Here is a 13,304-nt window from a genome sequence, read left to right on the forward strand (position 1 = left end):
AACCCAGATTTTGGGATATTATCCAACGTTGACAATTCGACAGGCAAAAGAATGGCACCTCATTGTTTTAATTTACATTTTTAACTAGGGAGACGGGCATTTTCCACATATTTGTGGGTCATTTGTATTTCTTCTTCTGAGAAGAGCTTACTCATATCCTTTTTTCATTTTTCTACTGGGCTTTTTTCCTTAATGATTTATAGCTACTCTTTGTATATCATTGATATTAATCCTCTGTCATATTTTTTTTTCCTATTTTCTCTGTCCTTTGTCTTTTAATTTTATGTCATCTTACACAAAAATTTTAGTTTCCCAATGTCCCATGCCTGTCTTTTCCTTCAGCTTTTGTTTCATAACGTGATTAGAATTTTTCTCACTGAGATGATTCAGCTGCTGCTTCAGGAGTTCTGAGAAACAACAACCACAACATTTGCAGTGGCAGCAAATCACACTTATTCAAAAGAAATGTTTATTTTAAAAATAAGAACTGTCACCCTAAGCATTTATTTAAATATTAATAGATATGGGTAAAAATTACAAATGGTATAACAAAAGCAACAGTTCTATATTCACAGATGGCCAGAGGCTGATGGAAGTAGCGTCTCCGCACACCGAGGAATGGCTGTCAGGAAAGCGCATACGAAGGCTTGAGGAACGGTCTGTTTACAGGCTTCGGGGGAGCCATAATCCCCAATTTCCTAGTGGCTCCTGATGCTGCTTGAGAGCCATGCAAACTGGGTCCAGTGATGCTGGAGGATTTAGTTTTAGAAGATAGCTTTCTGGACGCGGTGGACCCCCTAAAATGTGACAAAGAAAAGAAAACGTTAAATAAAACCAAAGGGGAACAGTCTTCGTTCTCTTAAGCTGCACGCAGCTCCGCGAGCCACGACGTTCCTTGGTCTGATGTGTCTCTGTGCACCTTCTGCCTATAAGCCCCCGCGTGAGGTACGTTTCCTTTACAATTCAAGGAACACAGGCCTGCTGTCCTTCAGACAAATCTGTCCTCAATTTGTTCCTAAAATGTCAAGGATTGTTTCTTAATTCTGTGCCTTGAGACCAAGCCCGCGTCTTCTCTCCACCCACACCTTCCCAGCTGACACTTGGGCCTTTCCCTCTGGACAACAGAGCTGAGATGCACATTCCTGGACCTATTCTGACCAAATAAAGGAAGTGAGAATTCCCTGTTTTAAGGCCCCAAATGCCCAGACAATAGACATTCTGGAATTACTGTGCTTGTACGGCCCAGAAAAAGGTAGCTATGTGGCGAGTGGAGCTGGGACTGAGCTGGGCGGGCGGAGCCTCTACTTGGCCGGCCGGGCGCGGAGAAGGCTGCAGACGTGGTTCCCTGGGGAGGCCCGCCAGTGGCTGGGTCTTGGCACGCCTCTGTCAGGGCCACGTTGCCAGCAGTTTGCTCTCTTGCCTACCCTCCAAGATCTGCCCGCTGTCACCTCCCACTCGGGGAAGCGGTCTTGCCACAGCCCATCACAAAGTCCGTCCAGCATCTCACTTCTGTCACTGACCTGAAGGCAACAGCTTTTTCTTCTCCCCCAAATAAAATGGAAAGAAAGCCACCGCAGGGCCAGCACGTTTACAAGGGTAACAGCAGGCAGCATTCACCATGGAAGCCTTTCCCTACAGGAGTACGTCCCGCTGCTTTGTAATCAGCTGAATTCACGCCCAACATTAACCCCACAGCATCAGGGCATGCCCGTGGCCCCCATCTCTGAATTTATGGGCCAGGGAGTTGGGGCCACTAGTCTGCGGTAATGACATTTTGGTGGGGCTGGGTGAAGTGTGGTTTTTCAACATTTTTAAACTCTTGCTTGAGGGCAGTTTTACTGCAGAACTGGCAAAGATCCCCTCAATACGCAGAGAAGCAGCCTTAAATTTCCCTATGCTGATTTCCTGCTGAGAAATTAAGCCCCGGGCGAAAACCTGCTGTTCATGTTGATTTACAGAATGAATCTGCCAACAGCAGCCTCCCTCTCACTGGGGCCATCCATTCTACTCCCACTCAGAGCCCAGAACACACCTGGCTCATTGTGTATCACTGAGAAGACGGAAAACTCTGAGGGTAGGGTGGGGAGCCACGGTCTGGCAGACATTTCTGTCTGCGCAGGCTCCCCACCAGGTGAGCAGATTGGGAACTGTGGGAACGATCTTTCCGGGTGGGCCAGTGACAACACGGAGGAAGCACAGACACAGAGGGGCTGCCACAGGGGTGAAATGAAGTCACACAACATCCTGGTTTTAGCGGCAGGGATCAGAAGAGAACCCCACTGCAAACACACAGGCTGGCTGAACACCAGCATCAGAACTGGTCCTGGCTTCCGGGCGAGTGTGAGTCTTGCTCTCTATTAGATTACGTCCTAGACCACAGGGCACAGTGCTCCTCTCTCATAAACAAAAGTTGTGAAAAGTTAATGAGGGAGCTGATGGCAATGAACACTACAATATGGTTTGTTCTAACAAGTAAACATGAGAAGATGGTGATCGTATTGAAGGAACTCCAAGGATGTTGTGCAGAAATGAACGTGCGTGGGCAGGTGTGGGCGAGTGGGTGTCCAGTCCTCAGCTCCCTGTCAGAAGCCCCAGGGGACTGGACCAGATGCCTTTTAAGGTCTCCTGCTCTGTGTGAGCTTCTGAGCAAATGAGTATTTCCCAAAACGGAGGAATAAGTGGAGAAAATAAGAAAAATGTCCCCACAGAAGAACATCTGCTGGTCACTTGTGCACTAAAAACCACAAAATTAAACTAACATTTACTAATGCCTTTAATTCCTGTACCCTGGCAGAAGGATTAGCACATACAAGATGTTTGTTTATGGACTTAACAAGAAAATGCCAATTTGGTAACATTTGCCTTCCTTTTTCTTCCCCCACTCAATTTTTGTTTTTACTACTCAGAAGGAAAAGAGGTAGAAAAACTGCAAAAGAAAACCACAACAGCTTGCAAAGTTTCCTGCGGCCTTGTTTCCTAGTTCTGTAAGCATTTCTGTTCTAATACGTAGTTATTGGGGGCCACATTCTCCAGACTCACGGGACGGTCATGATCCTGCCCAGTACCTACAAGGTGAGGGCAGAGGACGTCCTTGCGGAGAAGTGGGCGGTCAGAGACAGTGCAATTATGAAGAAATAAGAATGCTGCCCCCACCGCCCCCCTCCCCATGATGCTCTCTCTGTCCCCCGTCCCCCCGACCTCCCCGGCCTCATGTGCAGAGAGCGCCCCAAAGCAGCCACGTCCCAGCCCAGGGGCCAGGGAAATGTGGGGGAGGGAGATGGAAGCCATTCACCTCCCGCCTAGAGACCTGGCTGGACTGACCTTTGGTCTTCCTGCCCCGGCCTCTCGCCACCCTGCCCAGGTCGCTACCCTTCCCAGGTCGGGAGGTTGGTTCTCCCAGTCGTTAATGAAGGGCAGGGGTGTGCAGGGCAGCGTGGCCCGCAGATTCGGCAGCAGTAAAGGCAGGGTGGCAAGTCCTGATGGAATCATAAAAGCAACAAGGAAACAAAACCTTTTGCTCATTCAGCTATACACGGTTTATAGTATTTTAGGCAGAAAAGTCTCTCAAGAAGAACAATCATCAAATTCTTTTTCTAAGGTAAGGTCAAAATCGGCAAAGATTTTGAAACTATAAGCCTTTAGTGATAATCAGCTTAGTCAGGACTAGATATCTAAAAAATCTGAAACAAATGTTTTTGTTGAGGGCACATTTCACAGCGGCTCACAGTAACAGATGCTTCACGGTGACCCTGAGCGCTCTACTTTTGTCCCTCCCTCCCTTATACCCCACACTGCAGAGCACGTCGCACAACATACCCTTTCGTCTTGGAGCCACTGAAACCAGTTTTTCTCCTCTTAGACCTTTGGGAGGCTGAGATCCTTTTCCTCTTCCTTTCATTTTTGGTTTTATTTGCAAAGTAGTGAGAAGATATGGGTGTTTCCTCATCGAACTCCTCAGGGGCATTTCTTCCGGTGCCTCTGCTGCTGGATGGGCTTATCCGTGGGGAATTGTCCTCAGCTACAAATGGACAACGCAGACGTCACCAGGGATGCTGCGCTGGTCCAGGTGTGGTTACAGTCCACACAGAGACACACACCGCGAGCACATGCAGCTGACACCTGGCTGCCCCCCCAACCCCCTCCTGCCACACGGATTCAACCATTCCACAAGAACCATTCACAAAGCCCCAAAGTGCTCAATGCCAACTTGTTTTTAAAGAAAAGGGATCAGAAGTCATTAAAAAATTTGTGATACTCTTTAACTTAACTAGAGACACACTCAGTTGTGTAAGGCCTGCGTCCCTGTTACTACTGGAGCAGGTAGTCCCATTAAGCTCTTTGGAAAGTATAGAGTGCTAAATAAAAGACAATTTTATCATTTTACACATGCTGAAAAAATAAGCCCAATATAAGAGAAACACAGCTATGTCCTGCATTTCGTCTCTGCACAAGTTTCTTAGTAAATGAGTACCAGAAAAGTCTACACCATATTTTACTCTTCAAAGATAAAACATACTTCTTTGCATAACAGTGGTGAATATTTCACATACTACACAGGAAATGGGTCTGTAGAAAAGTACATATTTGCAAAGAAGATGGTAATTTCCATAGGTATTTACATCCCAAGGCACCCAAAAGGCATGGACTCTCTCCATAGGTCTAGAGAGCCTGCTCCACGCTCTGCCGGAACACACTTCCTGGCTGGACTCACTAGCTCACACGGGGTGCAGTGTGGCTCGAGCGAAGAGTGTCACCCTAGCTGTGGGACTTTGGGGAAATGAAAAGGCCTCACTCACTTTCGCCTGTAAAATGGGTGTTGAGGGGATTCAACGACACAAACCAGGCAAAGCTCTTGGCTCAGTGTCTGTCCCTCAGGACGTGGGAGGGAGTGTCGCCAGCCTGCAGGTTGTTTCCGCAGAGCAGCCCTGTCTAGCGCAGGTAAAACCCCCTATGGAGCAAGTCAGTATACTAAACAAGTGTTAAGTTCCTACCAAGAGACTGTCAATGTATTCAAAGCAAGGCTTTTAATGGAATAATTACCATACAGAGGAATTTACAAAAATCCTACTTTTCAGCATTGTGTTAATGGATAAAAAAAACGACTGTGGAGGGAGACTTAAAACGCCCGCACACTCATTTCTCATACTGCTTCCATTCCCGTCATCGAGAAAAAAGCCCTCCTGTGGGCAACACTGAGCTCAGCTTGTCTGTGGCGCCTCACTGCTGGGCACTAAGTCAGAGGGGAGCGTTAGACTTCTGCACCCATCCTCTCTCCCACGAGAGCTCTCTCTGTTCTCGACTTCCCCTTAGCCGAGGCTTTCTCCAGCTCACTGACGAGGCTCGGGCTTAGAGGTGCTGCATGACAGGCCTAATGGAAGCTCTGGGACATGTGCTGCTGATGCACTCACTCGGGCAGATTCTTTCAATGGCTAATAAGATTATCTAGCATTCCAATTACATGTTAACATTTTTCCAAAACATTTAAACTCCACTCTTAAATTTTATCTTTAGACATGCTTGTCAGATAACACGTTCCTTCCTAGATAAGGAAAGGGAAGCACAAAGAGGTTATTCCTGGCCTGCCAAGGATCACAGAGTGAGATAGTGGCAGATCTGGAATCTGCACCCAGGGCTCCTGATTCCTCAGGCACTTGCCTTACCAGAACCAGTAAGTCCTGGGCCCAAAGGTTCCCCTTTGGGTCCTATTAGCAGGTTCAGCAACTGGCATCCCCCGGGGCACTTATGTACCAGTGCTGTCTAAAAGGTGCCCAGCACACCACTGGGGCTGCTCTGAGCACCCGGACGCCAGCGTGACCAGGTGTAGAAGTATTAATACAACCCGGAAACCACATAATTCTAATCCAGTAAGACACATCACTTAACATTAAAACAGACTTTTAGAAAACACATATTTGGCTGTATACTGAACCTGGCAAAGTCCACTCCGAGTATTTCTGTAATATTGGAATCACTTCTGCACCATATTTTTCCAGTTTGTCTTCAGTAACACCATCAATTTGAAGTAAAATCTCAGGATCAGAAGACAAAGATTCTGTGCATGGGCATAAAATTAGGAATTTAAATTACCACCTATAGAAAACCCACTGAATTCATGCTCATTCACCCATTCAGCAAGTTTGTTTAGCGCCAAATAACCACAGAGCACCCGGCATGGGCCAGTTTCTAAAAGGCACTCAGAGGCGGCAGACAGGCCCAGAGGGAAGGGGCCCATCATCCAATCCCAGCCCGAAGGTGCAGAAGTCAGGGCAGAGGATGGGAGAGCAAAGGGCATAGGGAACCGCACGGGGGACCTGCGCAACGTGCCTCCGAGTTTAACCAGACCTTGCTCTCACAGCAAAGACTCGTCTAGCTAAAAGACTGACGTTCCTGCCATTTTTGGAGAACACCCACATTTATGTCTCCAGCTCTGACCTTCCCCCTGCACTCCGGACTTGTATTTCTTACTCAGTAAGGGAACAACCGAATTCTTACTTTCCCCAACCCAAGCCTGTTCTCTCTCCAGCCTTTCCACATGTGAGGTGCAGCAGGCATTGTGACTTTAACAAGCAGGCTGTTAAGAGTCCTCTGCATCCAGATAGCACATCAGTCTTGTGACTAGGCAAGCATGTCATTTTAAACACCACTCTGGCTGCTGTATGGAAAACGGACTGTGAGAGAAAGAGTGGACTGGGAGCCTGGCGGAAGCCCCTGCAGGGGCAAGCAAGGATGCTGTGAGCTAGAACACAGTGTGAAGATGGAGAGGAGAGAGATGTGGATCCTTTTGGGAGTCTGGGTCTGCAGGATTTGATGCACTGGCTATGGGAAGTGAGGGAGTAATAACGCCTACGTGTTTGACTTGAAAAAAGGGTGGATTTCAAGTCTGTGATTTTCACATCATTTCTGTGTTTAGAGGAAAAGGAACAGACCTGTGGGACAGACCAGAAGGTTTTTGGAGGGGGTTAGTGGAAGATAAAGTGGGAGAGGCAAGTAGAAATGCATATCCTTGACAGAATTTCTAATTTATCTGGAGAGCTGTTGGAGTTTTAGAAAGATTAAAATGTACATCATGTTCATCTCTGGAGTTAAGGAGACCAGCTAGGAAATTACACTAATAGCCTTGGAACAAAACACTGTATTTCTTCCATTCAAAGACACACGCTCTTTCCCATTTTGGCATTGTGAGGTTGAGATGTGTCCTACAGTGCTGACGGCCAGACAGCAGTGGCACTGTGGGGCTGCCACCCGTGCACGTGGGAACCCAGCCACAGCCATCGCACTGTTGACAGTGTCACTGCGGCACTGGTTCCTCGCAGGCTGAGTTTAGCTGCCACACAAAATGTCTACAGAAGCCTTGACTGTGGTTAGCACAGAAAAAGCGACTGAATGCAGAAAAACTCAGAACACAGTAAGGGGGAATAAATTTGGCATTAATAAAGTAAATATCTGTCTTTGAGGAAATGAGCATAATTCCACAGTTTCCTGCAAGCAACAACCAAGTGCTCTACATGACCTAAAAAAGAGGATGCCTAAAGTAGAGGAAGCTGTGTCACATCTGTGTTCCTGAGAGATGCGCAACCATCGGTGACGCTTTCTGGTATCAAGAACACACCATCAAATCAGAATGGGTGACAAGGTTCTGATTAAAATCCTGGGGAAAACAGTGGAACACGCTGAAAAGGCTGTATCACGAACATTCTTGATGACACCAGGAAAAACGAAGACAGGGACAACTGAGTCAAAAAACGATTCAGGAGAGTCAGGCTTTGAATGTGAATTTTCACAAGTACCTAAATCAACTTACTTTGATTTTATGCATTTTTAATATATGTACAGAGTTATATATGATAAAAATCTCTACCTAAATAAATAAGTCAAAACCAGTTCTTTCAATAAAAGCATTGTGTCACAGTTTAATTAGTAGAATTTTTTCTTTCTTAATAGTCCAGAAAATAACAGAGTCTTAAGATAGGCGGCATGTTAGAGTTGATGAGATGCCCTAAGGACTCGTGGTGGGGGAGTGGAATGGAAAGAAGGTGACGGTGAGACGGTAGGAAGGAAGAAGACGGAAGGGAATGCACACAGTCAGCTCTGTGAACAATGCATTTTCCAGGGACTTTTACTGTCAGAATTCTGGGTTGAGCTCTCTGAAGCTAAGGAAATAACTCAGGCCAGCAAGTAAACTTACTAACTAAAGACACAGCAGTTTGCTAGCTCCAGATTCAAAGAAGGATAAAACAATCTCTTTTTGTGAGGAACTTAGCTCTTCATCGCCAAGGCATTTGTACGTAACACAGCTAAACATCACATGGCAGGCAGCTACAGACACAAAATCATTAAGTGACATCTAGTGTTAGAGATTACAATTATCCATATTTTAATACCCAGAATTAGAAGAAAGTATGAAATTAAAATTATACCATATGTCTGAATAATAAAGTACTGCATATATCTTAAAAAATATATTTTCCCTCAAGAATAAGTTTAAATTGATTTTCTGAGCTTTCAATTTAGAGATTAAATAAAAATAATAAAAAAGACTGAGATATGTTTATGCACTTAAAAAAGGTCCTTCGTAAGATTCCCTTCTGGCCTGTTAACGTACACCATGCGACAGAAGAGGCGCGCACTCACCTGCAAGCTTCTTGAGAGTGACGGTGTTGAAAATATTAAAGTAATGGACGCCAAACACCTTCCCCAGAGCCTTGCAGACCTCTGTAAGCTCTCCCAGACACTTCTTAACCATCTCTTCCCTCTGAGACACCTTGGCCACTAATGCTTTTTGCTTTTTCACACTGCTGTAATTTTCTGTTTCCATGAAATCTACCTGTGTGAGAGAGAAAGGGAGCACAAGAATGGGTGTGTGCATGCTTACAGCCAAAGAGAGGCTTACTAGCATCTTCTTTTGGTGTTTCTGTTATGCCGGGTAGACGGTAAGTCCCTTGGGAGCAGGGGCTGGGCATTCTCCGTCTTTATATCTCCAGGGTCTAGCACTGACAAGCTTCTCAATCAATGTTTCTTTAATGAACGGATGATGATTTAGTGATCTGATAACCCATTAAATTCATTTGGACAGGTATTACATTACTTGGGTTCAATTTTAAGATCTCTTTCCAAATCAGGAGGAACAGAGTATTGTTCATATAGGACAGTATATACAAATTCAGTATCCATAAGCTTTGGGAAAGACTCTTTAATTTGCAGTAATATATTTCTGTCTATTCATTGCGAGATAATAAAATAAAATAAACATTTAAAATACCGTACCTTTAAATGCCCATTTAGGACAGTTTGGGCTTTATTTCCAGGCATCACATAGGCAATCGGTTGGTCATTGGCATTGATATACAAATCTTCATCCAAGATCTTGTCCAGTATCAGCTTTTTGAAAAGTCTTTCGGCGTTGTGTCGGGAATAAGCAGACCCCTTTGCAAATATCCCCGACTGGATTTTCGCACTCTTGCTCCCTGGTCAGAAGGCACAAGAAGGTAGATTAGTAAATGCAGGTGCATCATAACTGTCGTACAGTAGAGGCTGAAAGTCGTTTACGGACAGGTCTGGATAAATGGAATAGACAATCTATTCCGCAGGAAGACCCCTGGCACCAAGAGATACTCATTTCCATAAAATGAGAACATTTTAGTAGAACTGTAAAATTTTGATGGTTGTACGCACTTTCCCTCATCTTTTTATAACACACATTGACCAAAAATAGCAGCAAAATAAAGTTTATCATTTTAGGTTGTTGCATTTACAACGTATAAAATTATATTACAGCAAAGAAATCACAGAAAAAGTTCATACAAACCTTAACAGCTTCATATCAATGTGCTACTTTAGGATAACTGTGTATTACTGATCTAGCTACAAAAAATTTTTGACAATCAATTTTATAAATACTATCTCTGGTCCTGTATTGAAATTGCTACCTATTTACAATCCAAGTATTTAGCGCAATACTTCCTGTCGCCCTTACAAATGAAGCCTATACAGACGCCGAGGCAAAAGCACGATACTCCACAAGCCTGCGCACACCGCCCCCCTCCTCCTGCCGACTTAGGGCCCCACAGCGCACTGCATCCTGGACTCACATCCAGGCCACTGTGATTACGAATCGTAATACATCTTCATTGTAAACACGATTTTATTGTAACAATCTACTTCAGAAGCCTTGTGACACTGATTATAATCAATTAACAGTTACTTGGTAAAGCTTTAGCTCTATTTTAAGAGTTCCAAATAAGGACGTTATTGTAAATTCCACATGGCTTCTGGTCAGATATGCTGAATGATTCAAGGTTTTCTTTCTTCAAGTGATTTGTGTCCCTGAAACGTGACATTACAGGATCAGGACCACTGCTTCGGTAAGGTGGGCTGGGTGACGTGGACCAGGCTGAGGGCTGAGGGCAACTAAGAAAACTGGGTGAGACATAAACGATTTTCTTAAAAACATATAAGAGCTAACGAGAAACTGAAGAATGTGTCAGACAATGTTTGATTCAGTCATCTTTCTAGGAATCTACAGGAAAGGTGCAATGAGAGATGTAGTCGAAGGTGTATTTAAAAGGTGGTTAGCATACCATTATTTACAATAGAAAAATGTTCTAAAATAAGACTCCGTAAATACATTTCATCAATACGATAAGATATAAATTATTCAAAACTACTTTAGAAGAATAAAAGATTAAGAAAATGCTTTTATCTTGTTATATAAAAAGGATATAAATTATATATACAATAGGATAAATATGTGACTGAGCAAACACATTAAAATATTAGCAGTTTTTTCTGGAGGTATTTATATTTTCAGTTTTCTACATATTGCAATGCAGATTGATCATGTATCACTCTTATAATAAATTATCGGCAATGCCACGCTCCCTTCACCCCTAAAAGTCCAAACTGGGAGAAGGCAAGAATCCAGACAGGGAACACCAGCACTAAAAGCTGCTTTTGTCCTGAGGAACGAGCAGATCCTGAAGGAACAGTGAGAAACTGAGCAAACCATCTTCCCACTCCAATCTAGGCTATTCACTTTTAAAAAAATGAATTGCTTTATATATTTTTAAAATTTTTTTAAAGATTTTAAAATTTTTCCTTTTTCTCCCAAAGCCCTCCGGTACATAGTTGTATAGTTTAGTTGTAGGTCCTTCTAGTTGTGGGATGTGGGACGCCGCCTCAGCACGGCCTGATGAGCGGTGCCATGTCCGAGCCCAGGATCCGAACCAGCGAAACCCTGGGCCACCGGAACGGGGTATGCGAACTTAACCACTTAACCACGGGGCTGATCCCCTGCTTTATATATCCTTTTTCTTTTTTGTTTTGAGGAAGATCAGCCCTGAGCTAACATCCGTGCCCACCTTCCTCCACTTTATATGTGGGACGCCTACCACAGCATGGCTTGCCAAGCGGTGCCATGTCCGCACCCGGGATCCGAACCAGGTGAACCCTGGACCCCGAAGTGGAACGTGCGCACTTAACTGCTGCGCCACCCGGCTGGTCCCTATATATTCTTAATGAAAGTAATACATGCACATTCCCGTGGACAACATTCCTCTGTCCTGCCCTTCCCCTCCGTAGCCTCTCTCTTCTCCAGCAACCATGTTTCAAACCCTGCTGCTTGCAGCTCTCCTGGTGGTGCCTCCACAAGGAACCCAACTCTTGGTGTCATTCTACTAGCCAGAGTCACCACCTGACATTTATCTATTGACCTCCCACCATGAAAGATGAGGCTTTATCTCATTTATACCACCCCCTTCACCTTACCCTGCCCCAAATTTTGCTAATTATATGACAATATAGGTTCACCTATTAATTATTTTTGCAACTTTAGATAGAACTTTTGGCCACCCTCTGTCCCCTCTATTAGGAGGTCACTCTTTGATTTTTATTCATTGTACTTTTAACTTTACACCATCCAGATTAACACGCACACCCTGTCCTGTCCTCTAACCACGTTTAAGTCTACACGTGGACTCTGTTGGAGCAAAGCAACAGTGCTTATACTATGGCCAGTGTCCTTCCTACTGGGACCGTCAGGACTCTTGTGCAACCCTGAGGATGTCTACTGCAGCCAGATAAACGGATTGTTTGTATACATTCTATCAATTACTCAAAATTGTGTAACAATTTCCTTTGCTTTATATTTGGCTTTGGTTTTCTTGTATAATCTTTCCCCTGGAGTTTCTAAGTGCCTTTCTCCTTTTTATGTTGAGAAGCAACAATGTGTGTTCTTCACTGTCATCAATAAAAAATTTCGTTTCTTACTCTTTCTCTATATTGCTCAAGACCTATTTTTCCTGACTTTCTGTTATAATGTGCACAGCCTGCTTCTTGGACCTGCTGCACAGCTATGATGGTGGCATTTCCTCTCACTGGACCCATGGATTAGTTCCTCTGTTTATTCGTATCATATGACGGACACTCACTCTCTTTGCCTCCTAGTCTCAGTGTTGCTGACATTAATCTGATGCCAGTTTGGCTTTGGTTTCTGTTTTTTCTTTCTAAAGATTTCAGGATAATCTCTCAAGGGGTCCAGAATACGCCACTGTGGCATAAAAACTATTTCGAGCAGAAGGTACATGAGTTCCTGAAATCTTTCATCTGCCAAAAGCAGAGGCGTCTAAAAGAACTCTGTCATAAATCCCCTCCCTGGAGCCTGGGAGGACGGACTCTACCATCAGAGATGAGGCGTCTCCAGCCACGCCTAAACAGACGCCATCCCCAAACGACCATACCTCCCTCCCACTTACTCTCCTAAGGGCCCATTTATCTTTACAAAAAATCACTTGTTTTCCCGTTAAGTGCCCTTTCCCCCACTCTCCTTCCCCCATTAAGATGGCATATTAGCCACAAACTCTAACTGCCCCTTTGAGTCACATTTTTCTGTGAACTCCCATACAGATGTGATTAAATCTGTCTATTCTCTTGTTAATTTGTCTTTTTTCAGTTTAATTCACAGGCCCCTAACTAATAAACCTAACAGGGCAGAGGAAAAGCCTCTCCTCCCCAGCATCTCTTTAATCTTGGTATTTTGCTTTTTTTTTAAACTTTTTATTAAGATTATGATGGTTTACAACCTTGTGAAATTTCAGTTGTATATTATTGTCAGTCATGGTGTAGGTGCACCACTTCACCCTTTGTGCCCTCCCCCACCTCCCCTTTCCCCTGGTAACCACCAATCAGCTCTCTTTGTCTATATGTTAACTTCCACCTATGAGTGGAGTCATACAGAGTTCGTCTTTCTCTGTCTGGCTTATTTCACTTAACGTAATTCCTTCAAGGTCCATCCACGTTGTTGTGAATGG

The 13,304-nt window shown here is 44.4% G+C and overlaps 1 protein-coding gene across 3 annotated transcripts in view; it reads right to left on the minus strand.

Annotated features, from left to right (window-relative positions):
- Positions 1 to 458: 458 nt before the first annotated feature.
- BLM (BLM RecQ like helicase) overlaps positions 459 to 13,304 on the minus strand; it is a 98,439-nt gene continuing 85,593 nt past the window's right edge. For all 3 annotated transcript variants that reach the window (XM_046654487.1, XM_046654488.1, XM_046654489.1), the window contains 5 exons: positions 9,265 to 9,464; positions 8,632 to 8,824; positions 5,930 to 6,052; positions 3,817 to 4,018; positions 459 to 797 (listed from right to left, as the gene is read on the minus strand). In XM_046654487.1, coding sequence (XP_046510443.1) covers positions 626 to 797; positions 3,817 to 4,018; positions 5,930 to 6,052; positions 8,632 to 8,824; positions 9,265 to 9,464 — 890 coding nt within the window. In that variant the 3' untranslated portion in view covers positions 459 to 625. The remainder of the gene's footprint in view (positions 798 to 3,816; positions 4,019 to 5,929; positions 6,053 to 8,631; positions 8,825 to 9,264; positions 9,465 to 13,304) is intronic.

Source organism: Equus quagga, chromosome 2 (assembly GCF_021613505.1).
Source record: "Equus quagga isolate Etosha38 chromosome 2, UCLA_HA_Equagga_1.0, whole genome shotgun sequence".
In the NCBI taxonomy this organism is placed as follows: Eukaryota; Metazoa; Chordata; class Mammalia; order Perissodactyla; family Equidae; genus Equus; species Equus quagga.